This window comes from Lynx rufus, unplaced genomic scaffold (genome assembly GCF_022079265.1).
Source record: "Lynx rufus isolate CCGP_SWC_20201006 ecotype Redwood Valley unplaced genomic scaffold, mLynRuf1.p SCAF_9, whole genome shotgun sequence".
NCBI classification, from domain to species: Eukaryota; Metazoa; Chordata; class Mammalia; order Carnivora; family Felidae; genus Lynx; species Lynx rufus.
In genome coordinates, this window is record NW_025814897.1 from 6,833,877 (window position 1) to 6,861,121 (window position 27,245).

The 27,245-nt window shown below is 37.3% G+C and overlaps 1 protein-coding gene across 2 annotated transcripts in view; it reads right to left on the reverse strand.

Moving 5' to 3' along the window:
- Positions 1–27,245, reverse strand: part of LOC124505112 (protein NPAT) — a 53,805-nt gene that overhangs the window by 21,884 nt on the left and 4,676 nt on the right. For both annotated transcript variants that reach the window (XM_047070903.1, XM_047070904.1), the window contains exons 2-7: positions 13,648–13,766; positions 9,484–9,544; positions 7,396–7,468; positions 5,824–5,864; positions 4,314–4,541; positions 2,721–2,802 (exon numbers count right to left, since the gene is read on the reverse strand). In XM_047070903.1, coding sequence (XP_046926859.1) covers positions 2,721–2,802; positions 4,314–4,541; positions 5,824–5,864; positions 7,396–7,468; positions 9,484–9,544; positions 13,648–13,766 — 604 coding nt within the window. The remainder of the gene's footprint in view (positions 1–2,720; positions 2,803–4,313; positions 4,542–5,823; positions 5,865–7,395; positions 7,469–9,483; positions 9,545–13,647; positions 13,767–27,245) is intronic.

Below are 27,245 nucleotides of genomic sequence, written 5' to 3' on the forward strand. Positions count from 1 at the left end.
CAAAGGAATAAAAGGCATCCAAACTGGCCAGATGGAAGTCAGACTTTCACTCTTCGCAGATGACATGATATTCTATATGGAAAACCAAAAGGTTCCACCAAAAAACTGCTAGAACTGATCCATGAATTCAGCAAAATCACAGATTATAAAATCAACGCACAGAAATTGTTTGCTATCCTATACACCAATGAAGCAGGAGAAAGAGAAATCAAGGAATTGATCCACTTAAAATTGCACCAAAAACCATCAACTACTTAGGAATAAACATAACCAAAGAAGTGAAAAATCTATACACTGAAAACTAGAGAAAGCTTATGAAAGAAATTGAAGAAGACACAAAAACATGGAAAAATACTCCATGCTCCTGGATCGGAAGAACAAACATTGTTAAAATGTTGATACTACCCAAAGCCACCTACATATTCAATGCAATACCTATCAAAATAACACCAGCATTCTTCACAGAGCTAGAACAAACAATCTTAAAATTTGTATGGAACCAGAAAAAACCCCGGATAGCCAAAACAATCTTGAAAAAGAAAACCGAAGCTGGAGGCATCACAATCCCGGACTTCAAACTATGCTACAAAACTGTAATCATCAAGATAGTATGGTACTGGCACAAAAACAGACACTCAGATCAATGGAAAAGAAAAGAGAATCCAGAAATGGACCCACAACTGTATGTCCAGCTAATCTTTGACAAAGCAGGAAAGAATATCCAATGGAATAAAGACAGTCTCCTCAGCAAGTGGTGCTAGGAAAATGGACAGCAACATGCAGAAGAATGAACCTGGACCACCTTCTTACACCATACACAAAAATAAACTCAAAATGGATGAAAGACCTCAATGTAAGACAGGAAGCCATCAAAATCCTCGAGGAGAAAGGCAAAAACCTCTTTGACTTCGTTCACAGCAACTTTTTACTCAACACGTCTCCGGAGGCAAGGGAAACAAAAGCAAAAATGAACTATTGGGACCTCATCAAAATAAAAAAGCTTCTGCACAGTGAAGGAAACAATCAGCAAAACTAAAAGGCAAATGACGGAATGGGAGAAGATATTTGCAAACGACCTATCAGGTAAAGGGTTAGTATCCAAAATCTATCAAGAGCTTCTCAAACTCAACACCCAAAAAAACAAATAATCCAGTGAAAAAATGGGCAAAAGACAGAATAGACACTTCTCCAAAGACATCCAGATGGCCAACCGACGCAGGAAAAAATGCTCCACATCACTCATCATCAGGGAAATACAAATCAAAACCACAATGAGACACCACCTCACACCTGCCAGAATGGCTAACATTAACAACTCAGGCAACAACAGACGGTGACGAGGATGCGAGAAAGAGGATCTCTTTGGCACTGCTGGCAGGAATGCAAACTGGTGCAGCCACTCTAGAAAACAGTAAGGAGGTTCCTCAAAAAAATTAAAAATAGAACTACCCTATAATTCAGCAACTGCACTACTAGGTATTTATCCACGGGATACAGGTATGTGGTTTCGAAGGCGCACATGCACCCTGATGTTTATAGCAGCACTATCGACAATAGCCAAAGTATGGAAAGAACCCAATGTCCATTGACAGATGAATGGATAAAGAAGATGTGGTACATATATACAATGGAGTATTACTCAGCAATCAAAAAGAATGAAATCTTGCCATTTGCAACTACGTGGATGGAACTGGAGGGTATTATGCTAAGCGAAATTAGTCAGAGAAAGATAAATATCATATGGCTTTACTCATATGAGGAATTTACAATACAAAACAGATGAACATAAGGGAAGGGAAGCAAAAATAATATAAAAACGGGAGGGGGACAAAACATAACAGACTTTTAAAGAACAGAGGGTTGGAAGGGTTGTAGGAGGGGGATGGGCTAAATGGGTAAGGGGCATTAAGGCATCTACTCCTGAAATCATTATTGCACCATATGCTAACTTAGATGTAAATTAAACAATAAATAAATTAAGAAAAAGGGCCAAGGTTTCTATAAACGTTAGATACTGTTATCGTTATTTTACTATTAAAACAATACAAGGGGGGGGAGGTCAGCCTTGAATGGGAGACAACCAAGTAAAAACCGTAACAAAAATACCCATGGCATGGCAGTTAAGAAATCAGAAAAAGCATTTAAAAACTATTCTCTCTCTTTTCTGAAATATCCTTCAAACAAAGACACAGGACTAAGTACAGAAAGAACTTTGATCTCAAAGACTTCCTGAAAAGATTTCTGACTTTGAGACTCTAAATATTTGTTTGTGAAAATGCCAGTATTATTTATATTTACTCAAAAACAGCCTACTTAAAAAAATCTGATAGTACCAATTTTAAGACATATTTTTATGCACTATTTTAGAAAGAACAGATTTCCAACAAAACAGTGATAAGCCATTGATTATAAGATACAACAAAAACAGCCTACTTAAAAAAATCTGATAGTACCAATTTTAAGACATATTTTTATGCACTATTTTAGAAAGAACAGATTTCCAACAAAACAGTGATAAGCCATTGATTATAAGATACAACAACTAGGTATCAAGGAGGTTAAAATGTGGGAAAAAAATGCATTTTGCAATGAATGTAATAGTAAATAATCCCAAGAAGTGAATCCATTCTTGTTATTCTATTCATAATGTAAATATCCCGGTGTAATTCTTATTTAATTTTAACGGTTATTAGAAACTCTTCCTTTTAAAAGGCATTTACCTTTTGCGTCTAGCAGGAGACATTACACTGGCTTGAGTTTTCCTTTCCTGAGGACCAGGAATGATACTTAAAGACTCTCCAGCTGTATTTCAAGAAAAAAAGTATTAAGTCAAGGACATGGAATACTTTTCTAAACTTGAATTAATGGAATAAGCAGCATATAATGATTATTTTATATTAAATTCAGTTAGCATACACTGAATGCTTCACTATGTGCAAGGCACTGTAGAATATATTAGAATGAGTAATATCTATCGTTTGACTTCAGGTTTTTAAAAAAAAAATTTTTTTAATGTTATTATTTATTCTTAAGCGAGATAAAGAAACAGAGCATAAGTGGGGGAGGGGCACAGAGAGAGAGGGAGACACAGAATTCAAAGCAGGATGCAGGCTCTGAGCTGTCAGCACAGAGCCCGACGCAGGGCTCGAGCTCACAAACCGAAAGATCATGACCTGAGCTGAAGTCGGACGTTTGACTGACTGAGCCACTCAGGCGCCCCAAGATTATGCATTTTTGACAAGCTCCCAGGTAATCCTGATACTTCTGGTCCACTGACCACCATTTGAGCAGACAAGATTCAGATTATTTTCAGTATTTTGTCATTATAAACAGGCTTCCCTAGATTAAAAAAAATTTTTTTTTAACATTTATTCATTTTTGAGAGACAGAGTGCAGCTGGGGGGGTGGGGCAGAGAGAGAGGGAGACAGAATCTGAAGCAGGCTCCAGGCTCTGAGCTGCCAGCACAGAGCCTGACGCGGGGCTCGAACCCACGAACCATGAGACGTGACCTGAGCCAAAGTTGGACGCTCAACTGACTGAGTCACTGAGGCGCCCCATTGTCTGACTTCAGGTTTTGCAATTAAGTACAGCACAGTCTCAACAAAACATGGCAGACTGGAGGAAGTGTAAGAATTGTAAACTAAGTGTACACTAGAGTGTGTATATACTACATGTTTTTACCCAGGGGTGTAAAAAAGGTTGGGGAACAGATGGAAATGAGGGAGGATGTCATGGATGGCAGTAAGTTTCAGCTGCACAGAAGAGAAAGAAAACTTGTCTAAGTGAGACTGGCATCTGAATTTTAATCCCAACCCTGTTATTAAATAGCTTTTTGCCCCTTAGTATCAGGTGTTTTCAACCATTTCAAGTACACAACAAGCAAGCTATACTAGACGATCTCTAAGTGTACCTCCAGCTCTGAGATTCACAGAATATGAATGATTTTCAACATGTAGATAAAGATGGAGGTGAACTGGAAGAACACTGTTCGTTCTAGGAGACTGGCATGAACAAATATAAGGAGGCGGTCAAATTTACTGTGTATTACTTTTAAAATCAAATATAACACAAGTCTTTTCTACTAATGTAGAAAACGGAGAATTAGAAGAAAGTTCAAGGTTGGACCTCAGAATAGAAATAAGAATTCTAGATTAAAATGTTTTCTAAGTATAACAACATGCTCACTTTAAGACAAACTTACCCAAAGTCTGTTCCAGTTTATAGTACTTTACAATTTATAAAGACAGTAATATATCATCTATTTACACAATGTGACTAAAAACAAAACTCAGAGAACAAAATTTAAACTCACTGGCCACAGTGTCTTGTGACTGTGAATGGTTAACCACTACAAAATTTGACCTCACAGGAGCTGTAATCTGGCCAGCTGACCGGACAAGCTGTGTGGCTGTTGAAGGAGTAGTAGCAGGACATTGTCCTGAAAGATACGCTAAAGTCAGCAACTCTGAATTGACGGGAGCCGCTTGAGACGCGAGCTTTCTCTGCCTTTTGATTTCTGCAATTCCACTTCTTGTTCGGACTGCAACACAGGAGAATTTAAAAAATTAACTCAGTGTCAGAGTGCTCTGGCAATTTTAACAAGTCTATGTGATACACATCCTACTATTTAATAACATGTTAGAGCTATAGATTGAAAAAGAGCCCTTGGAAGTAACAACTAAGTTTAGGTGTTAATTTCGTATGAAACAAACTAAAATGCATACAGCTGACCCTTGAACAACACAGGGGTTAAGAGCACTGACCCTTTGCACAGTCAAAAATCCAAATACAACTTCTGACTCCCCCCAGACTTTTTTTTTTTTAATGTTTATTTATTTCTGACACAGAGAGAGACAGAGCACAATGGGGGGCAGGGGCAGAAAGCAAGGGAGACACAGAATCCGAAACAGGCTCCAGGCTCTGAGCTGTCAGCACAGAACCCGACGTGGGGCTCGAACTCATGAACCTTGAGATCGTGACCTGAGCCGAAGTCAGATGCTTAACCGACTGAGCCACCCAGGCACCCCTCCCCCCAGACTTTAACTACTGATAGCCTACTGGTGACCAGAAGCCTTACCGATAACCAACAATTGAACACATATTCTGTATGTTATATTATACTGTAGTCTTACAACAAAGTAGCCTTAGAGAAGAAAACATGTGATTAACAAAGTCATTGGAAGCGAAGATACATTTATATTCCTGTACTGTATTTATTTACAGAAAAAAATTGTGAATCAGTGAACCCACCCAGTTCAAAGCAGTGTGATTCAAGGGTCAACTGTATACACAAAGTTTATAAATCTATGAGTATATTTCTTTAGTAATTCATACTGATAACACCTCTACAAATTAAGAAACAAACCAATGAAATGAGAATTAAAGACATGAATACACTAGAGTCAATGAAAAAAAACAGGGAGTACTTCAAATGCTCTTTTCTACAATTTCCTATTATGGTAATTTCCTATTATGGTAATAACTGTACTTCAAAGAGCAGTAGTTAAAAAAAATTTTTTTTTAACGTTTATTTATTTTTGAGACAGGGAGAGACAGAGCATGAACGGGGGAGGGTCAGAGAGAGAGGGAGACACAGAATCTGAAACAGGCTCCAGGCTCTGAGCTGTCAGCACAGAGCCCGAGGCGGGACTCGAACTCACGGAGTGCGAGATCATGACCTGAGTCGAAGTCGGACGCTTAACTGACTGAGCCACCCAGGCGCCCCAAAGAGCGGTAGTTTAAACAAAATATATACTTAGCATAAATTTGACAGTTTAAGTCTGAATTAATGCTAAACATTATTTATAAAGCTGAATACCTACCTCTCTGACTGGCAACAAACCCTGAGGAACTTTGCATGCTCCTAACAAATAAAAGAGTTAGATGTTAAAAGATACGGTCTAGTTTATTAACAGTTAGACCTGAAGTAAACTGAATTAAAAGATAATAGACCTCTCTCAGATAAAAAAGATACGCACATTTTTTTGAGGGGTGACCAATCTTACTTGCTTTAGAATGGTGGCATGTTAACACACTCACACACACCGAATTTTAATAAAGTTTTTATCCAATGCGGTAAGCGTTAGAGAACTCTGACATCCCATTAAGAATTCGACTTGACTTTAGGAAGTCTATATATTTAAGGAAGCCATGGATAAAATTCTGTAGTTATTAATTACCTTTTATCACTACAGTGATACCTTCACAAAGAAATTCTTCATTTCACATAGGACTCCATACATAAATATGTCAGAATCCCGAAGTTAATTTCAAAGAATATCCTGCTTTTAACAAATTTACTACTTATAAAACTATTTTATCCAGTGTCTAACAAAGAAGGAAAACAAACAGGAAAGCAAACATATAAGAAAATTCACAGTATAAGGTGATTCTCCTTTTATTACGAACTGGTTACCCAATCACAGACAGTGCTCTCTTCCTGGGAAATCTGTTAAATTAGTCTCTATGAAAAAGAGCAATAAAACTTACTAAATTGAAAAAGCATTTTTAATAACACACACACACACCAGTCTTGGAGAATATTTGACTAAGAGCCTTTTATTTTTATGTAGCATCTCAACAAAACATCTCAGTAACTTATAAATATTTATAGGTGCTAATTAAATTTTGAATGTCTTTCAAGATTATTTGAAAGGGGAGAAAAAAGTCAAGAAAGGGGGAATAAAGGTAAGAGAACCAAATAAGATGTGATAGAGTTAGACAGAAAGCATTTGAAGCCATTTCAGCAGTTTAAACTGGGAAGGAAATGAAGCCCCCTGCTGCATTTATGCTGAGTGTTCCACTTTCTCTGGGAGAAAGGGTAAGAAACTGTTTTTATACTACACTCTAAAGTTAGGTAAGAGCTGTTTACCAGTAGGGCATTACATGGCCATGACCTCGGTAAAAGGTGCATATTAGTACCATGAGAAAATTCCAAAATTAGAAGATTCCACAAGTAGCATTTTATTTAGGCTTGTTTCTTTACAGGGGAAGAACCAATGAGGCACGAATTCAACACATCAATTCTTTGCATGAGTAATGAAGATTCAACTGTGTAAGGAAATTCACACAAGGCTGGATTAGATTTATATTGTACCCAGAGAGCTGCCTCTAAATTGCTAAGGGACTTTGGGAATATCATTAAACATGTGTAAGTCTCAATTTCCTTATTTCTAAACATTTTATTAAATATGTATTTTATTTCAAATTATTCCAATAAAAAACAGGAATATCCATAACCTCTGGAGTAAATTTAAAATTAGATCAGTATTACAGAAGTGCACTGTGTGGGTCATAAGAAGATTTAAATCTGAAGAGCTTTCTGCATGTGTTTGCATTCCCAAATCATCATGCATGTTCTGATAACTTTACTATACAGGCTTTTTATTTATTACCTGATCTGGGAAAGCGTATGGTCTAACTTCTTCCACAGAGATGACATAATTGCTGGAACATCATTTGATGTTTCTAGGGAAGAAGAAAAGTTAATGAATATGGCTGAAGAAAATTCATCACTTAATTTGGTCACAAAATCAACAAGGAAAAAACCTTTTCTCTCAACTGTTGACCTTATGTTGGAAACTAGGAAATAAGCCTACTTTGTAAAATGACCTGCAAAGCTGTACTTCTTTCTTTTCTCAAGCCACTGACTATCCGACGCAATGAGTGGAAATGGACATCTGTAAAGCCTCTGAAGCTTTTTAAGAACGATTTTATATCTTCTTTGTATTAAATAAAAGACAAACTATTTTATTTCCTTTTTTTTTTTTTTTTTTACAGATTTTTAAAAAATTTTAAATAATCTCTACACCCAACATGGTGAGCTCACAACCCTGAGATCGAGAGTCACATGCTCCACTGACTGAGCCAGCCAGGTGCCCCCGAAAGGACAAACTATCTTAAATCTGTTCTATTTGACAACATGTGACATTTAAAAGTGAATTAAAATAATGTGATTTATAATAAATTTCATAAAGGTTATGCAAACTCCTGTGAGTATGGAAATTATTTTTCCACAACCAATTTTTTCATGTCCAAATTACTGTGATTGGTCAGCAATCCCTCAATAAAAGCACCACCGCTTGGGGCGCCAGTTGGTTAAGCGGCCGACTTCGGCTCAGGTCGTGATCTCGTGGTCCGTGAGTTCGAGCCCCAGGTCGGGCTCTGTGCTGACAGCTCAGAGCCTGGAGCCTGTTTCAGATTCTGTGTCTCCCTCTCTCTGACCCTCCCCCGTTCACGCTCTGTCTCTGTCTCAAAAATAAATAAACGTTAAAAAAAAAAAAAAATTAAGAAAAAAAAAGCACCACCGCTTACTATACTTAAGAGTTACAGGTAAAATTCCTGAGAACTGATTTTTTTTTTTTTTAGGATATGCTCTTAAAGTCCACAGTGTTGGGGAACTTACAGGATATTTAAAATCTTTGCCATATACTTACAAAAAACTCAAACCAGAGAAAGCTACCCAACATAAAAATGGGATTAAACGTTCATATTGCAACAGCATATAGTTTTTGATGTTATTTACACTGTAAAAATTCCTGTAGAGGGGCACCTGGGTGGCTCAGTCGGTTAGGTCTCAGGCTCTTGATTTTGGCTCAGGTCATGATCTCACGATTTGTGGGATCAAGTCCTGCTTCAGGCTCTGTGCTGGCAGCACGGAGCCTGCTTGGGATTCTCCCTCTCCCCCCAACTCTCTGCCCCTCCCGAGCTCACACTCATTCTGTCTCAAAATAAACAAACATAACATTTAAAAAAAATTTAATATTACTCTCTGTAGTTTCTAGGGCTGCGATCTGGGAAAAGTTGTTTGGCTTAATTCTCAGTTTCCTGGGATCTTAACAATAAAAATGGATTTTAACAATAAATACCTCCTACTGGGTTAGTTTAAGGACTGTTTACAAAACATATGAAAGCATCTAGCACAAAGCTGCCTACAGACAAATACTCAATAAACATGAAGCATCTTTCCTTTTTTTCAATGCTATTGTTTTATGGTAATTCTTGTTAATGTTCTGAGCTACAAAAATAATATTAGAGGATAAAACAATTTTAACTTTCCCCTTAAAATATTAACTTAGGCAAGTATTAATTTATATTCTGGTTAATATAAATCAGAATTTTATGACTGGGTCCTGTGTCCAGATTTAGACTACAAAGGACTTAAAATGTTATCTTGAAATTCTCTAACACGTAGCAATGCTGTTCATCAAGGCAGAGACCTATATTTAGGAGTTTTATTTTTTACAAAATTTATTTTGTTACATTCATCAGCATTCAGATTTTTACAATTTCTCAATATAAATGCAAACTTTTTAATTAGGTATTTCCCAGTAAAACTTCTTTCATCGTAATGGAGATAAGTTTTTTGCTTTGTTTTGTTTTTTGAAAAGTTTTCTTTTGATTTGCAAGAGGCATTAATATCCTTTAAAAATTATTTCTACTTAAAAATTAGATAAAAATAATCCCTGAACTTGAATTCTTACCTTTTGCTTTCATAGCTACATATTCATTCAGAATTGTTGTCAAGTTTTTTCCAAACAAGGACTGAAAAGAAAAAAATCAAGCATTACAAAAATTGTGCAACACTGCCAATAATCTTCCACCATAGAACGTCTATATAACATTATAAAAGACCTGGATTTTTTGATGGGGGTGAAGAACAAGTTATCAAAAATAAAGAGTCACTTAAGTTAGGAGTTGCATCAAATCTTCCACGAGTCGAGAAAATTACCTGTTTGAAATTTTAAAAAAATTTTATTTATTTATTTTGAGAGAGACAGTGAAGAGTGAGCAGGGGAGAGGCAGAGAGAAGAGAGAGGGAGAGAGAGAATCCGAAGCAAGCTCCACACCATCAGTGCAGAGCCTGACGTGTGGTTCAAACTCATGAACCATGAGACCATGACCTGAGCCCAAGCCAGAAGCTTAACTGACTGAGCCACCGAGGCACCCCAAGGACCTTGTCTGTTTGAATAAGACACTAAGACTATGTTTTTTTAGCTAAGATAGTCCAAAGGCAGAAAAGCAGTTTTCAGCTGCAAGGGAGGGATCCAGTCACCTAAGTTTTAAAACTGTAAGGACCCACTCCTAATCTGCCCTTTCTTTGAAAAAAAATTCTTTTTAAAATATTAATTTTTCAGAGACACAGAGAGAGAGAGAAATGTGAGTGCACAAGAGTGAGTGGGGAAGGGGCAGAGACAGGGAGACACAGAATCCAAAGCAGGCTAGAGGCTATGAGCTGTCAGCACAGAGCCTGAAGTGGGGCTTGAACCCACAAACTGTGAGACCATGACCTGAGTCAAAGTTGGTCACCTAACCCACTGAATCACCCAGGTGCCCCACCCCCGTGACCATTCTTAATCTTATTTGTATGTTCTTTCTCACAGAGAAACCTGGCTCCCATTATCTACATTACATTTTCATTATTTGTTGAGAATGGCTAATTTAGTAGAACTCAGAGGGATTTATTTAAGATTCATTCATGCTTTTTGAGTCAACAGCATGTTTGCTTTTTGTTGTTTAGTAGTATTCCATTCTATGGCTGTACCACAGTTTATCTGTTTATTGGCTAAAGGACAGCTTGGTTGTTTTCAGTTTTTGACTATCACAGATAAACATTAGTGTGCAGGCTTTTGTGTGAACATGTTTTGCAATTTACTTGGATTAAGTACCTGGGTGTATGAGGGCTGGGTCACATGGGGAACACACGTTTACCTTTATAAACAACTGCCAATTTGTTTTTCAAAGTGGTTGTATGATTTTACGTTCTCAGCAGCAATAAATGTTGAGTTCCTGCTGTTTTGCACCATTACTGCTAATGATCTGACAGTTTTTAAACTGTTCTTTATAGCAGCCATTCTAATATATATATGCTGGTATCTCTCTCTTTTTCTTAATGTTTCACTTATTCTTTAGAGACAGAGAGACAGACGATGAGCGGGGAAAGGGCAGAGTGAGCAAGGGACACAGAATTGGAAGCAGACTCCAGGCTCTGAGCTGTCAGCATCGAGCCCCCGTGAGGCTCAAACTCACAAGCGGTGAGATCATGACCTGAGGCGAAGTCAGAGGCTTTACGGACTGAGCCATGGACGCACCCCTGTTGGTATCTCTTTAGAGTATTAATTTGCATTTTCCCAATGACAAATGATTTGGAGTTTTTAAATTAGCTTATTGCCATCTTCAGATCCCTTGCCCTTTAAAAAGATTTTCTTTTTTGGGGCACCTGGGTGGCTCAGTTGGTTGAGTGCCCGACTTCGGCTCAGGTCATGATCTCACGGCTCATGAGTTCGAGACCAGCATGGGGCTCTGTGCTGACAGCTCAGAGCCTGGAGCCTGCTTCAGATTCTGTGTGTGTGTGTCTCTCTCTCTCTGCCCCTCCCCCACTCACTCACACTCTCTCTCTGTCTTCCTCAAAAATAAACATTAAAAAATTTTTTTAAAAAAAGATTTTCTTTTTAAAGAGGTTTTTTTTTTTTAATGTTTATTTTTGAGAGAGACAGAGAAAGAGACAGAGTAAGAGCAAGGGAGGGGCAGAAAGACAGAGAGAGAGACACAGAATCCGAAGCAGGCTCCAGACTCTGAGCTGTCAGCACGGAGCTTGATGTGGGGCTCGAGCTCACGAACATGAGATCATGACCTGAGCCGAGATCAAGAGGAGGATGCTTAACCAACTGAGCCCCCCAGGCACCCCCAAAATAATTTCATTAAAAAAAATTTTAATAGTTTTTAAAAGGGTGTTTTGGGTACAAATCCTTTATCACATAACTGATAATGTAATTTTTTTTTTTTTCCAGCCTATGGTTGGTCATTCTTTGAACAGTCTATTGTACAGCAAAATTTTTTTTTTTTTTAAATTTTTTTTTTCAACGTTAATTTATTTTTGGGACAGAGAGAGACAGAGCATGAACGGGGGAGGGGCAGAGAGAGAGGGAGACACAGAATCAGAAACAGGCTCCAGGCTCTGAGCCATCAGCCCAGAGCCCGACGCGGGGCTCGAACTCACGGACCGCGAGATCGTGACCTGGCTGAAGTCGGACACTTAACCAACTGCGCCACCCAGGCGCCCAAAATTTTTAAATTTTTAGGAAGTTTAATTTACCAATTTTTCCTCTTTGTCAGTCATACTTAAAACTCATCATCAAATCCAAGTTAACATAAATTTTCTCCTGAAAAGTCTTATAGTTCTATGATGTACATTTGGTCTGTTATCCATTTTGGTAGTCTTTGTATGATGTATGTGTAGAGAATCTTTTTTTGAATCTGCATGATTATTGCTCTATCTCCATTTGTTGATAAATTACCATCTCCAGTGAATTCCCTTTGTACTTCAATCACAAATCAGTTTTGCATGGGTCTACGCTGGGCTCTATTCTGTTCCACTGATGTAAGTGCCAAACCTCTCCCTAACATCACCGGATCATGATGACCAGAACTCATTAATAAGTCTTACAATTAAGTAATAGGACTCTTCCAACTTATCCTTTTTAAGAACAGTTTGGAGTATTCTAGTCCCTTTGCTTTTCCACATGAAATTTAGAAATCAGCTTGTTGCTATCTATAAAAATGCTTATGGGGATTTTAATTGTAATGAATCTATAGATCAAAATGGGGAGAATGGACATCTTAAATGACTGCACTATCTTTGATATTCTCTAGCAGTTTTACTTGTCTTTTCAGGTTTCCTCTACAGAAAAGAATGTTGTTTGTGACAGCTGAAATGAATCTAAGGAGGCATGTTTAAAATAAATTAACAAAATACTATGTCAAATAACGTGGTTACAAAATACACCCACTGTATTCCCAATGATGCTCTGTTGGTCTAGTAATCTTTTTTTTTTTTTTTTTTAATGTTTATTTATTTTTGAGAGAGAGAGACGGAGACAGAGACAGACTGTGAGCAGGGGAGGGGCAGAGACAGAAGGAGACACAGAATACGAAGAGGCTCCAGGCTCTGAGCTGTCAGCACAGCTGAAGTGACAACAAAGATAACAAAATACCTGTTTTTTATTTATCTAAAGTAAGCAACCAGATGCAGGAAAAAATTGGTTAACTGTAAGACACTATATAGCAGGTGGCTTAAATAATAGGCATTTCTTATTCTGGAGGCCAGCGAGTCCAAGGTCAAGGTGCCAGCCAATTCAGTTCCTGGTGAGGGCCACCTTCCTGGCTTCTAGACATCGCCTCTGTGCTTATTCAAGGAGAGAGATCTCTCTCTTCCACTTCTTACAAAGGCAATAATCACAACACATGGGGCCCAACCTCACGACCCAATCTAAACGTAATTAATTCTCAATGATCCCACTACCAAATAGCATCACACTGGTGATGGGGTTTCAACATATGCATCTTGAGGGACACAAATATTTTAGTCCATAGCAAGCAGAAAACAAGTAAGCCTCAAGACAAACAGTAGTGGAATTAATTAGAAATGAGAGAGTCATTTTGAAACTGATTCTTAGAGGCAAAGTTGTAATTGTGTGAAATAAATGTGTGAAAAAAGGATTGGTCTTCTCTGGGTCTTTCCACTCATGCATGAATACTATCAAATCTTTACGAATTCTGATACTGCTGATGAGCTGATTTTAAGACTGTGTTTACAGTCTCTCATGTTGGCCAGTGAGGAAATATTTCCTGTAAGGAACATCACTCACCAGTAAGCAGGCTGGGATAAAACCTTCATCTGTACAATGTTCGGCATATTCTTTTAAATTTGAACTTTCCAAAATAAAAGTCTGGCAGGTAGAAGTGAGGTTTTCCTGTTGCAAGTAACCTAAATGAAAAACAGAAGTTTAGGTGATGCCAGTAAGCTTCTCTATTTTTACCAAAATGCTGCTGAAATGCTACAGCAGTTTCATATCACAAATGAACCCTTAGGTAGAATGTGCTGGGATTCTGCAGCCTTGCCCAGAACCACCAGTATGGCCTTCAGTACAAAGTAGTCTTCATAGAATAGATGGCTGTTTGATGGAGTAAACGAGAAATATAAGGTGTCTGATAAACAGCAACCAACACCCAGTAATGCTTAGAAGAGAATAAAATAATGATCAATAACAGGAGAACTAATAAGGAAATGATAAATGTTCTTCTACTCCATGAACTCCATACTCACAAGGATGGCATAGAGTATAAATTAACTTACTGGCTTATCAAAAAATACTACATTCTCCTAAAATTGCTACTTGTACATTTCACTTATTTGCCTGCTGGTTTAAGAGAAAAATGAACAAAAGACCTACTTTTCAAGAAAGGCAAGAATGGCACTCTTTTGATTTTTAATTTATGCCCTTTGGGAGTCAAAACACTATTTCAACAAGAACTTTATTAGCATTTACATCTAACCAACATTTATGGAACAATCTTACGTATCAGTGCTTGGTACTTGCACACATACGACCTGACTAGCAGTCAGTCTATCCTTGCTGTTTTGTTTCTTAGCATTACCAACCACTAAAAAAAGGTAGTATAGTACAGAAAGAACATTGGATAGGCTCCTGGGAGACCAGGTTCTTCTTCCATTCTGTTAAAATAAGCATTGTGAATATAGGGCAAAAAAAATCACTTATATTCTGCAGAACTAAGGTGCTTCATGTATAAAACATCACACTTGCCTTGACTTGTGGATCAAAGCTGGTGAAATTAAACCCTTGTGTAAAGCCCTTTGATCATGTGTAAAGCCCTTCCATCACTTCCTGTATCTCTCAGTTTAAATTTCTAAAATCTTAGCAGTTTCAGTAGGAATGGCAACATAAGGACCTCCAAAAATCCTCTCGTCCATAAAAGAAATGAGAACGCTAGCACAAATTATTAAAAAAAGGTCACAAAACTCTGAATATAATCAAAGTTTTGAGAGCATTTAAGAAACATAGATGAACATCACGTATAATGAACATCTTGGCACTTAAACTAGCTCTATTCCCATGATCATCTCCCTAGCTGAGCAATATATACTTGAAAGTCAATAGCCTGCAATCACAATTAAAACAAACAGCCTAGCAGCCAATGGAGGGGCTGGATATGCTGGAATTTTTCAAAAGACTCATTTCCAGAAATTGTCATAATGGGATCTGTGTGAAAATTCCCTGTAAAACTCTGGTTGCATGGCTTGTCTCTGAGATGAATCCGAATTTACCCAGTGCAAAGAAACTTCTTTAAGATGTTTGCTTAAAACTACCGGCACGAATTGCTAAACACTACAGCTGCCTGTGACAGAAGAGTAGGACAAACAAGCTAACTCAAAAAAGTTAAAAGGAAAAAAAAAAGCTGGGGCATGAAGAGTACATGGCAGGCTATGAAGAGCTAGGACATATTCCTGAGATAGTAGGAGGCCACGTACAACTGTAGGGCAACGTGCATACTCAGAATATACGTGCCAAGGCCCCAAGCCCTCGCCTCTGGCTTACTAGGTAAGGCTCTCCGGAAGCAGGAAGTGAAAGCTCAGGCAGAGTCGTCAATGGTTTAGCTGAATGTTCAAGTGTGCCCAATATACACACAGCCCCTTGGTAAACAAAGGGAGACTAACTGACAGCAAGCATTTAAAAAATGAAAAAAAAGGCAGGGGGATGGGGGCGCTTCGGAGGCTTAGCCGGTTAAGCGTCCAACTTCAGCTCAGGTCATGATCTCACAGCTTGTGAGTTCGAGCCCCGCGTTGGGCTCTGGGCTGACAGCTCACAGCCTGGAGCCTGCTTCGATTTCTGTGTCTCTCGCTGTCTCTGGACCTCCCCTGCTCAAGCTCTGGCTCTCCCTCTCTCTCTCTCAAAAATAAATACACATTAAAAAAAATAAATTTAGGGGCCCCTGGGTGGCGCAGTCGGTTAAGTGTCCAACTTCAGCCAGGTCACGATCTCGCGGTCCGTGAGTTCGAGCCCCGCGTCAGGCTCTGGGCTGATGGCTCAGAGCCTGGAGCCTGTTTCTGATTCTGTGTCTCCCTCTCTCTCTGCCCCTCCCCCGTTCATGCTCTGTCTCTCTCTGTCCCAAAAATAAATAAACGTTGAAAAAAAAAATTAAAAAAACAAAAAAACAAAAAAAAATAAATTTAAAAAATGAAAAAAATCATTCTCCAATCATAGGATATAAATTTAAAGACTATAGACCTTACAGAATTAGTTCAGGCAGCAGTTCACAGCCACTACTGAAGCAATAAAGTGCAGTAACAAAGAGAGTCTGATTATAAGAGTTGTCACATTATATTATTTAAAACGTCAAATTTTCAACAAAAAATTATGAGACACGCACAGAAACAAGAAAGTATGCCTCATATGCAAGGGGAAATAAAAGTAGTCAATAGACATCATTCCTAAGGAAACCAAGACACTATAGTTAAAACTTTTAAAAAGTCAGCTATTTTAAATAAGTTCAGAGAATTAAAGAAAACTATTCATAAATACCTAAAAAGATTATGAGAGCAATGTTTCACCAAACAGAAATAAGACAGAAATTCTACAAAAAGCATAAACAAAATAAAAACCAAGTAGAAATTCTAGAGTTGAAAAGTAGAACTAAAATGAGAAATTCTCTAGAGGGGGACTCAACAGATTTGAGGCAGATGAAAGAATTAGTGAACCTGAACACAGATCAAATGATCTGTATCCAGCATAAGGGACAAAAACAAATAGGATCGTGAAAAGTGAACAGAATCCCCGGGAACTGTGGGGTATCATCAGCTGTACCAAGACACGCATTATCAAAGTCCCAAGAGAAGAGACACAGAAAAAAGCAAAAAGACTATTTGAAGAAATAATGTACAAATAATGAACCTCCAAAATTTTTGGAAACACGTTAATCTATTCATGCAGGAAGGTCAATAAACTCCAAGTGGGATCAAGTGAAAGAAATCCACACCTAGACACAGCATATTCAAACTGTCAAAACACCAAGAGAGAATCTTGAAATCAGAAACAGCTCATCACATACAAGCAATCCGCAGGATTAATGGCTTTTTTCTCATTAGAAACCACAGAGACCACAGGCAGGGAGATGACACATACAAAATGCTAACAAAAAAGTCAACCAAGACCAGCAAAACTCCTTCAAATTGGACAAATTAAGATATTTCCACATTAACAAAACAAAACCCAGACGCACTGTTGCTAGCAGACTCACTCTATAAGAAATATTAAAGGGAATCCTAGGGGAGCCCCTAGGGTGGCTCATTTGGTTGGGCATCTGATTCTTGATTTTGGCTCAGGTCATGATCCCCGGATTGTGGGATTGAGCCCCATGTCGGGCTCCATGCTGACTGTGGAGCCTGTTTCATATTCCTTCTCTCAGGGCGCCTAGATGGCTCAGTCGGTTAAGTGTTTGACCTCAGCTCAGGAGGTCATGATCTCGCAGTTTGTGAGTTCCAGCTCCACATGGGGCTCTGGGCTGTCAGCACAGAGCCTGCTTCAGATCCCCTGTCTCCCTCTCTCTCTCTGCCCCTCACCCACTCACTCTCCCTCTTCTAGAAATAAACACTTAAATAATGGATTACAATAAAAGGATGGAAAAAGATACACCATTCATACAGGAACTAAGAGCTGAAGAGGCTACACTGAATCAGACAAAGTAAGACAAACATTGTTAGTAGGGGCAAAGATGGCGAAAAAATATCCAATCATTCAAAAGATACACAAAACACAAAGGAGACACTCACAAAAGTGCAACAAGAACTAGACAATTCAATAAAAGTTACACACTTCAAAAAAGTCTCACTTTCAATAATGAATAGACAACTAGAGAGTTCAGTAAGGAAACAGAAGACTTGAACACTATAAACCAACTAGACCTAACTTCTATAGTGTACTACACCCAACGATAGCCGAATATACATTCTTCTCAGGTGTATGTGAACATCCTCCAGGATAAACTATGTATTAGGACATATAATAAATTTAAAAATTGATGGAAATTATATAGAGGATACTCTCTGACCCTAACAGAATGAAATTAGAAATCAATAATAAGAAATTCATAAATATGCAGAAATTTTTTAAAAAGTTTTTTAACGTTTATTTATTTTTGAGAAAGAGAGAGTGCAAAAGGGGGAGGTGGGAGGGAGACACAGAATCCAAAGCAGGCTCCAGGCTCTGAAATGTCAGTACAGAGCGGAACGTGGGGCTTGAACCCACGAACCCTGCGATCACCTGAGGTGAAGTCAGACGCTCAAACGACTGAGTCAACCAGGCGCCCCACAAATACTCAGAAATTAAACAACACTCTCTTAAATAATCAAAGCATCAAAGAAGAAAACAAAAGGAGACAATATTTTGAGATAAACAAAAACAAAAATGCAACATGCTAAAACAGGATACAACTACAGCAGTGCTTAGTGGCATATTTATAGCTTTAAATACCTGTTTTTTGTTTTTTTTTCAAAGCAGGCTTCACGTCCAGCTCAGGGCCCAATGCAGGGATTGAACTCATGACTCTGAGATCAAGACTTGAGCTTACATCAAGAGTCAGACGCTGGGTTAACTCAACAACACAAGCGTCCCAGTAAATACCCATATTTAAAAGATAAAATCCTGGGGGTGCATGGGTGGCTCAATCAGTTGAGCAACTGACTCCTGATTTTGGCTTGGGTCAATGGTCCCATGTTTCATGGGTTTGGGCCCTGTGTCAGGCTCTGTGCTGACAGTCTGGAGCCTGCTTGGGATTTTCTCTCTCCCTCCCTCCCTCTGCCCCTCCTGCATGTACTCTTTTCAAAATAAATAAATAAAAACTTAAAAAACAGATAAAATATCTCAAACCAATACCCTATCCTTCCATTTTATAAACTAGAAGAAGAGCAAACTAAACCCAAAAGAGAGCAGAAGAAAGAAAATAGAGTAGAAAAAAAAAATGAAACAGAGAATAACAAAAGAGACAAATCTATGAAACTAAAAGTTGATTCTCTGAAAAGACTAACAAAAATCAACAAATCTGTAATGAGACTGATAAAGAAGACTTAAATTCCTATATTCAGAAATGAAAAGGGGGGACATTACTATTAAATTACAGAAATAAACTGGATTATAAAGGGATACTATGAATAGTTGTATGTACTATGAACAATTTAGAGAGCCCAGGTAAAACAGATACTTCTTAGAGAGACATTAAACGGACTCAAGAAAGAAGAGAAAATCTGAACAGACTTAAAACAAGTAAAGAGATTTAACTGTAATAAAGAATCTTTTCACAAAGAAAAGCCTAGGATCAAATGGCCTGACTGGTGAATTCTATCAAACACTGAAAAAATTTCACCAACTCTTTTTTTTTTTTTTTTTCACCAACTCTTTTAAAAAAAGTAATAAATAAATAAAAGAGAGATTTCCCAATTCAGTTGTTAGTGGTACTAATAATCTGATAATAAAACCAGACAGTAACATCACAAGAAAACTACACACCAATATCCCCCATGAGAAAGTAGATGTAATAATTCTCAACATAATACTAACAAAATAAATTCAGTAACATTTAAAAATGATTATACACCATGACAAAGTACAATTGTGCCAGAAATGCAAGACCAGTTCAATAAAACAAAAATAAATCCATGTAACACACGATATTAAATATCTAGTAGCCATTACCCTATATATTAATAAAGAACAAAACCATGTTATCTCATAAGATGCAGAAAAACCATGACAAATTCCAGTATCTTTTCATGATGCAAATATTAGGAATATAAGGGAATTTCTTCAACCTGATAAAGGCATCTATGAAAATCCCACAGGTAACATATCACATCTCACGGGTGAAAGAGTCAAAGCTTCCCCCATAAGATCACAGACAAGATGATGCCTGCTCTTGCCATTTCAATGCAACACTGTACTAGAGGTTCTAGCTTGGGCAATTAGGAAAGAAAATAAAATAAAAAGCATCCAGATTGGAAAGGAAAAAAAATCAAATATCCCCATTCGCAGATGCTATGATGTCTTAAATAGGAAAATTTAAGGAATCCATGTACACAGAAAAACTATTAAAGTCAATAAATGACTTCAGTAAGGCTGCAGAATACATGATGAATATGCAAAATTTAACTCCATTTCTATATACTTGCAATGAACAATGAATTTCAAAAATGAAATTAAAAAAAGTTTCATTTACAACAGCATCAAAAAGAATAAAACAGGAATAAGTTTAGCAAAAGAAGGAAATTATACTAAAAACTAAAATACCACTCAAAGATATTAAAGACTAAACAAATGGATAGATATATCTTGTTAATGGATTAGAAGAATTAATATTATTGAGATGTCAATACTCTCAGACTCAACTTAATCTCTATCCAAATTTTAGTTGTCTTTTGTGCAGAAATTCACAAACTGATCCTAACATCCATAATACAAGGGACACAGAGTAGTTAAAACAATCTTCAAGATGAAATAGCTGGTGGAGAAACACCCATTTCAAAATATACTACTATGTAATAGTAATCAAGCTAATATGTTACAGGCATAAGGACAGACACATAGATCAATGGGACAGAATTCACAGTCCGGACATTTATGGTCAACTGATTTTCAGAAACAGCGCCAAGTCAACTCAATGGGGGAAATAGTCTTTTCAACAACTGATGCTGGGAGAACTGGATGCCCATATGCAAAAGAATGAAGTTGGATCCTCATGCCTCATGCCAAATATAAAAATTAACTAAAAATAGATCAAAGATGTAAGTTTAAGAGCAAAACCCATAAAAATCTTAGAACAAAACAGAGGTGTAAATATTTCTGACATCAGATCAGGTAATGGTTTCTTAGTTATGACATTTAAAGAACAAGCAACCAAAGAAAAAATTAGATGAAATGAATTTCACCAAAATTAAAAACAATTTGTGCTTTCAATGAAAAGACAATGGATGAAACGGAAGAAAATATGTGCAACTCATCTACCTGATAAGGAACTACAATCCAGAATTTATAAAGAACAAACCATTAAGCACCTGAGAAGAGGCTCAACTTCATTAGTAATTAGGAATATTTAAAACCAAAACTACAATGGGATACACCAATTCATACCACTAGGATAGCCAGAATTAAGACAGTCGTGAATATTGGCAAAGATGTGATGAAACTGGAAATCTCATACATTGCTGGTAGGAACTTAAAGTAGTACAAAATCGTTAGAAAATTCCTTGTGAAGTTCTCAGAAATATTAAACATAGAATTACCAAATGACCAAGTGATTCTACTAAGGTATATATGTAAGAGAGCTGAAACAGTATGTCCAAACAAAACTTGTACATGAGTGCTCACAGCATTTTTCTTAATATCCAAAAAGTGGAAACAACTTAAATGTCCATCAGTGAATGGACAAAATGTGGAATATCCATACAATGGAACAGTATTCAGCCATGCAAAGTACTACTTCCACTTGCTGCAACATGGATGAATTCTGAAAACATCACATTCTAGAAGTCAGATACAAAAGATCACGTATCGTATACGGTAAAACCTTGGATTGCAGCAGTAAGCTCACACATTGTATGCAGTAAAACCTTGGATAACTTGTTCTGCAAGTGTTCTGTAAGAGCAGTGAACATTTCTAATACAAAACTTTAACTTGATAAACCAGTGATGTCTCACAATACTAGTAGTACATGACAATGAATGTCACGTGATCACAACTGAGTCCATGGTTCTCGAAATTCACTTTGAAATACAAGTGCTTTGGATTACAAGCATGTTTCCGAAATGAATTCTGCTCAACAAACCAAGGTTTTACTATAATTCCATTTATATAAAATGTCCAGAATAGGCAAATCCACAGAGACAAAAGGAAATTAGTGGTTGCTAGAGGATGGGGAGGATGGGGCAAGTGGGAGTGACTGTTAACGGGTTTGGGGTTTCTTTCTGGGATGACAGAAACATTCTGGAATTAACATAGTGATGATGGTTGCACAACATTGTGAATATACTGAAAAACCACTGAATTCTACATGTTGTGGTACATAAACTCAAAGTAAAAATGTAATCCTTAATTCTTAACATATTATATGAAGTTCTACTTGTTTTCCATCCCAATTTGAGACTTGTGTCATTCCATCTCTCTCAGACTAACTGGTCTCTCAATTGTGCAAATTCATGAATGTTCTGATATCAAGGCCATTGTAAATGTCATTCCTGTTGCTTGGGCAGCTTATCCTTTCTTAGTTTAGCTAATTCCAACTCATTTTTCAGGTCTAGGGTAACTACCACTTACTCAGAGACTCTTTTTTGGCATGTATTATACTCCTCTTATCAGATACTTTTGTAGTAGACTTATCTCAGTGCTGGTACAGTACTCAAGTATTTAACTACCAATGCAATTATTTAGGTCTCTTCCAACTTTAAAATTATAAGGTTCTACTCTTCTCACCTGGAACTGTGTCTTTAACCAGACCCTCCAAGTCAAAAAAGTAGCAAGAGTGCCTATGAAGTCATTATATATGAAGGTTATAAAAGGAAAGAGCCAGAAAACTGTCATCCCATTTTAGGGAATGGCCTAATTGGGATCTGGGAACCAACTCACCACTTTCTACTTACAGGTGATGAATCAGTTTTCCAACCTTTTGTTAACTAATGCTACAGGAAGAAACAAATAAATATACCAATAAAAACCCCAAAGATATGTCCTTTGGAGTATGGGAGGACATTTAGAAACAGAAGAAACCTTTTATCTCATATATTACTACTTCAATATCTCTATCACTGAAGATGTGAAATCACCTCAAATAGGAAAGCAGATCAAGGATAAATGGCTATTTTTTCCTTTTTTATTTTTTACAAATAAAGAGCTCAAATATAAACCCTTATAATTCTACAGCCAGCTGAGAAGTTATCATTTTTATGAAGCTCTGCTTCTTGAGTTACATTATTTGTAGTAAGTCAGCTGCTACTAGGATTTCATGAATACAGAAGTTTAAAATATGTTAAGAACCACTGGAGTCACTCTGGAATCAGGGCAGGTGGAGCTTTTAATATGCTTCAGAATTTAAACTGAAGATAAACAATTTCTTTCCATGGGAGAGTTTCAAAAGTTCTAATCACCCAGATGTATTCATAACCACTTGAGACTTCTAACAGGTGGTGGTGTGAAATCTAATTCCTTAAAGTGGACTTGCTTTTCTGCAGACCAAACATTCTCAAAAGAACAACATAGCCTTAAGGGGATGAAAATTGGTACAGAGGCAGCAAGGGAACAAAGAAAATACCACTGTTTATATGCATAAGTCACAGATATACATACAATATGTAAATAGTATACTTGTGACATTAAAATATTTGGAAATGGGGGGGGGGGAGTCTAAAAATACTCCTTAAGGGTATGATAATGAAGTAAGGTTGAGAAATACCTCCCTAAACACAATGTAGTAACAGAAGTAACCTTTCTCAGAATAATATGGTCACTTGTGGTAGCATATGCTGGCCAAGGAATGGTCACAGATCAGACAGTTTATGGCTTATCATAAGACATTACACTTCAGTATACACTTCAGAAAAGGCTTTGTTAAAAGACTAAGTTACTTCTATAAAAAATGTTCAAAAATTACAATGCATCTTAAAATATCTAAGATATTTATCTTTGGCTCTTAGAAACATGTCCAAGTTTAGGCAATCTAGAGTTCCCACTTTAGATTAGATTTAATGTGTTCTGCTTTACTTTTTAAAAATGAAAACAAACAGCTAAAGTTAATAAGCTAGTAGTGTAGACAAAATGGAATACTAAAAATAACCCATAAGAATGTAGGAAAAAAATGGCACATTTTTTGGTTGGAAACAAATGAGACAAACAGAAAACAAATAGTGAGATAGTAAACTCAATTTAGCAACTACTTTTCGGTATTTACTCAAATGAAATGAAACTTAAGTCCACACACAAACTTGTAAGCAAAGTTATAAACATTTTTTAAGTTTGTATAAGCTTTATAAAACTCAAATATGCATCAACTGGTAAACACAGCATATACGTTAATAATACATATGTTGTTTACACATACACAATACATATTGTATATGTAACATACACATATACGATAAAATACAGCAAAAAAGAGGGATAGGCTGGATTTTCAGGAAGCTTTCTTTGGAGTAGGGTTTGTTAAAAATTGAACGGGTTCCTGAATAAATGGATAGCTAAATGAACAAATGAATAAAAATCTATGATCAAGGACGGTCTTTCAGTGTTTTCTGGCATTTAAAAGAAAAGCAGTTTATATATCCTCTTGGGACCTTGCTTTCCACCAATGTATCATAGAGCAAGCAGTTGCTACTTTTCTGAGCCCTTGAGAAGATCAAATAAGATAATAAAATATGGGGTGTCTGGGTGGCTCAGTCAGTTAAGTGTGCAACTCTTGATACTGGCTCAGGTTTTAAGATTGAGCCTTGTACTGGGCTTGGTACTGACAGTGCTGAGCCTGCTTGGGATTCTCACTCTCCCTCTCTCTCTCTCTCTCTGCCACTCCCCCGCTCGCTCGCTCACTCACTCACACACACACACACACACTCCCTCTCAAAACAAATTTTTAAGAAGTCCATTAAAAAAAGATGTAAAAAAAAATATTTAATATGTCTGGCCCATAATCAGAGAAAACTAGTGATGTTTAAAGCTATGATGCATGTGTGCAGGAGTATGGGTACCTAATCCTGAAAATTCAGGCAGAATGGCTTACTTTATTTTATAGCCTGGTTTCCATTTCATAGCATTATCATCAGTTTACCAGAGAGGGACAAGAGACTTTTCACCATCCTCCACATGACCCATTTTCTCATGTGTAGGGCTGATTTTGTGCTTGTACAGACAATTTATGCCTTTCCTCAACTCTTATAATTCGAGTTACTAGTCATGACCATAGGATTAACAGTTTATATTGAAAGTGTTCCCAGGGATTCGGTTAGTTCCTTTGGCTTCTACTCAAATTTAACAGAGATTATTAGAATTAGTATTTGCGATTTCACCCAGCTTCAAATATTTTACAGATGCTTAACTCTTAGATCCTTTTATCATTCCAACAGATTTAAACTCCGAGATAAATATTCGTTTGGGAGTTTTTATTTTGTTTTGATAGAAAAACTACCAGAGGAATGTGATTTGAAACTGACTTCTAAATGAGATACTCTCTAGCAATCCAAATATCTGACATGGTCATTATTCCACTGCAAAGCACAGTTTACCCCAGGGAATGTGCTCTCAGAGAAAATTAAAATGTAGCTGCCCACATCAAAGCCCATTAAGTCATGGGGTGGCCCTTCAGTAAGTGAGCTTCATTCTGCTGCTAGGCTGCAGGGCACTAGGAACCCTCCCAGAGACATTGACGAGAGCCTCTTGCCTGCAGATTTCTTTATCCAGGAATCACAGAATTTAGACCTGAGATGGACCTTGGGCTTCCTCAATCTGAAGAAGAAGAAACTGGGCACAGACGACATTAAATGGTTTTTCCAAGATCTGTATCAGGTTACATAAAGAGTTAGGAAAATACCCACAGCATCCTAAAATCCCAGATTCTGAGTGGTCCTGAAGGTGGGGTCAATTATTCTAGACTGATGTGATTTGGACAGTGGAATCAGAATACCATCTGGGTTGATGACTGCTTCAGATGAAGTAAAAGGATTCTTCAGGGGCGCCTGGCTGGCTCCGCCAGCGGAATATACGATCCTTGATCTCGTGTTGTTGAGTGACATGTTGGGTGTAGAGATTACTTAAAAATAAAATCTTAAGAAAAAAACACACCAATTCTTTAAAAACAAAACAAAAACCATGCCCAACTTTGGGCGACCCAGATTGGACACTTTAGATTAGACTTGATGTATTTTGCTTTACTTTTGTCTTCAGACTTCCAAAACAATGTGGTAATTGTATTAAGTGCCTACTTCACAGTTTTGACTACTTCAAAGCTTACACATACATATATATACACACACATACATATACACACGCACATACGTATGTATACATATAAAACCAGTTATTTGCTTACTAAAAGCTTACTTATCATCATTAAGTACTAGATCGTGACCAATTCTATTAGAATAAGAGAAGTTGGGAATGCAAGCTGGTGCAGCCACTCTGGAAAACAGTATGGAGGTTCCTCAAAAAACTAAAAATAGAACTACCCTATGACCCAGCAGTTGCACTACCAGGCATTTATCCAAGGGATACAGGTGTGCTCTTTCGAAGGGACATGTGCACCCCCAAGTTTACAGCAGCACTATCAACAATAGCCAAAGTATGGAAAGAGCCCAAATGACCATCGATGGATGAATGGATAAGGAAGATGTGGTGTATATATATATACATATATATACATTAGAGTATTACTCGGCAATCAAAAAGAATGAAATCTTGCCATTTGCAACTACGTGGATGGAACTGGAGGGTGTTATGCTAAGTGAAATTAAGTCAGAGAAAGACAAAAATCATATGACTTCACTCATATGAGGACTTAAAGAGACAAAACAGATGAGCATAAGGGAAGGAAAACAAAAATATAAAAACAGGGAGGGGGACAAAGCATGAGAGACTCATAAAAATGGAGAACAAACAGAGGGTTACTGGAGGGATTATGGGAGGGGGGGATGGGCTAAATGGGTAAGGGGCACTGAGAAACCTACTCCTGAAATCATTGTTGCACCAGACGCTAATTTGGATGTAAATTAAAAAAATTAAATAAAACAAAAACTCACAGAACTGAGAATGAGTGATTTCCACTGTATGTAAAATTTTCATTTAGGGGCACCTGGGTGGCTCAGTCGGTTAAACGTCCGACTTCAGCTCAGGTCACGATCTCGCGGTCCGTGAGTTCGAGCCCCGTGTCGGGCTCTGGGCTGATGGCTCAGAGCCAGGTGCCTGCTTCCGATTCTGTGTCTCCCTCTCTCTCTGCCCCTCCCCCGTTCATGCTCTGTCTCTCTCTGTCTCAAAAATAAATAAAACGTTAAAAAAAATTAAAAATTTTTCATTTAATAAAAAATTGTAAAAAAAAAAATAATAGTGGAAGTTTTAGGTATAAATTATTCCAAATGTCAAAATTTACAATGAAAATACAAAATAGGGGTCAAAGATCTTATTATAATACATATAATTACTCTTTAATTAACATTAGTGATTATTTTTTACTTCTAAAGACAGCTTTTATGTAAACTTATTTTCAAAGATGTACAAAAGGTAAGAAAGCATGCCTGAGTTTCCTTTTTTCTTAATATAATACTGTCTTCAGCCTGCTTTTCAGTGGAGGGAGTAATGAGTAACAAAACAGACCAAAGGGGAAATATAACTAGAAAAGAGAAGGAAAGATAAAATCCTAATTATACCT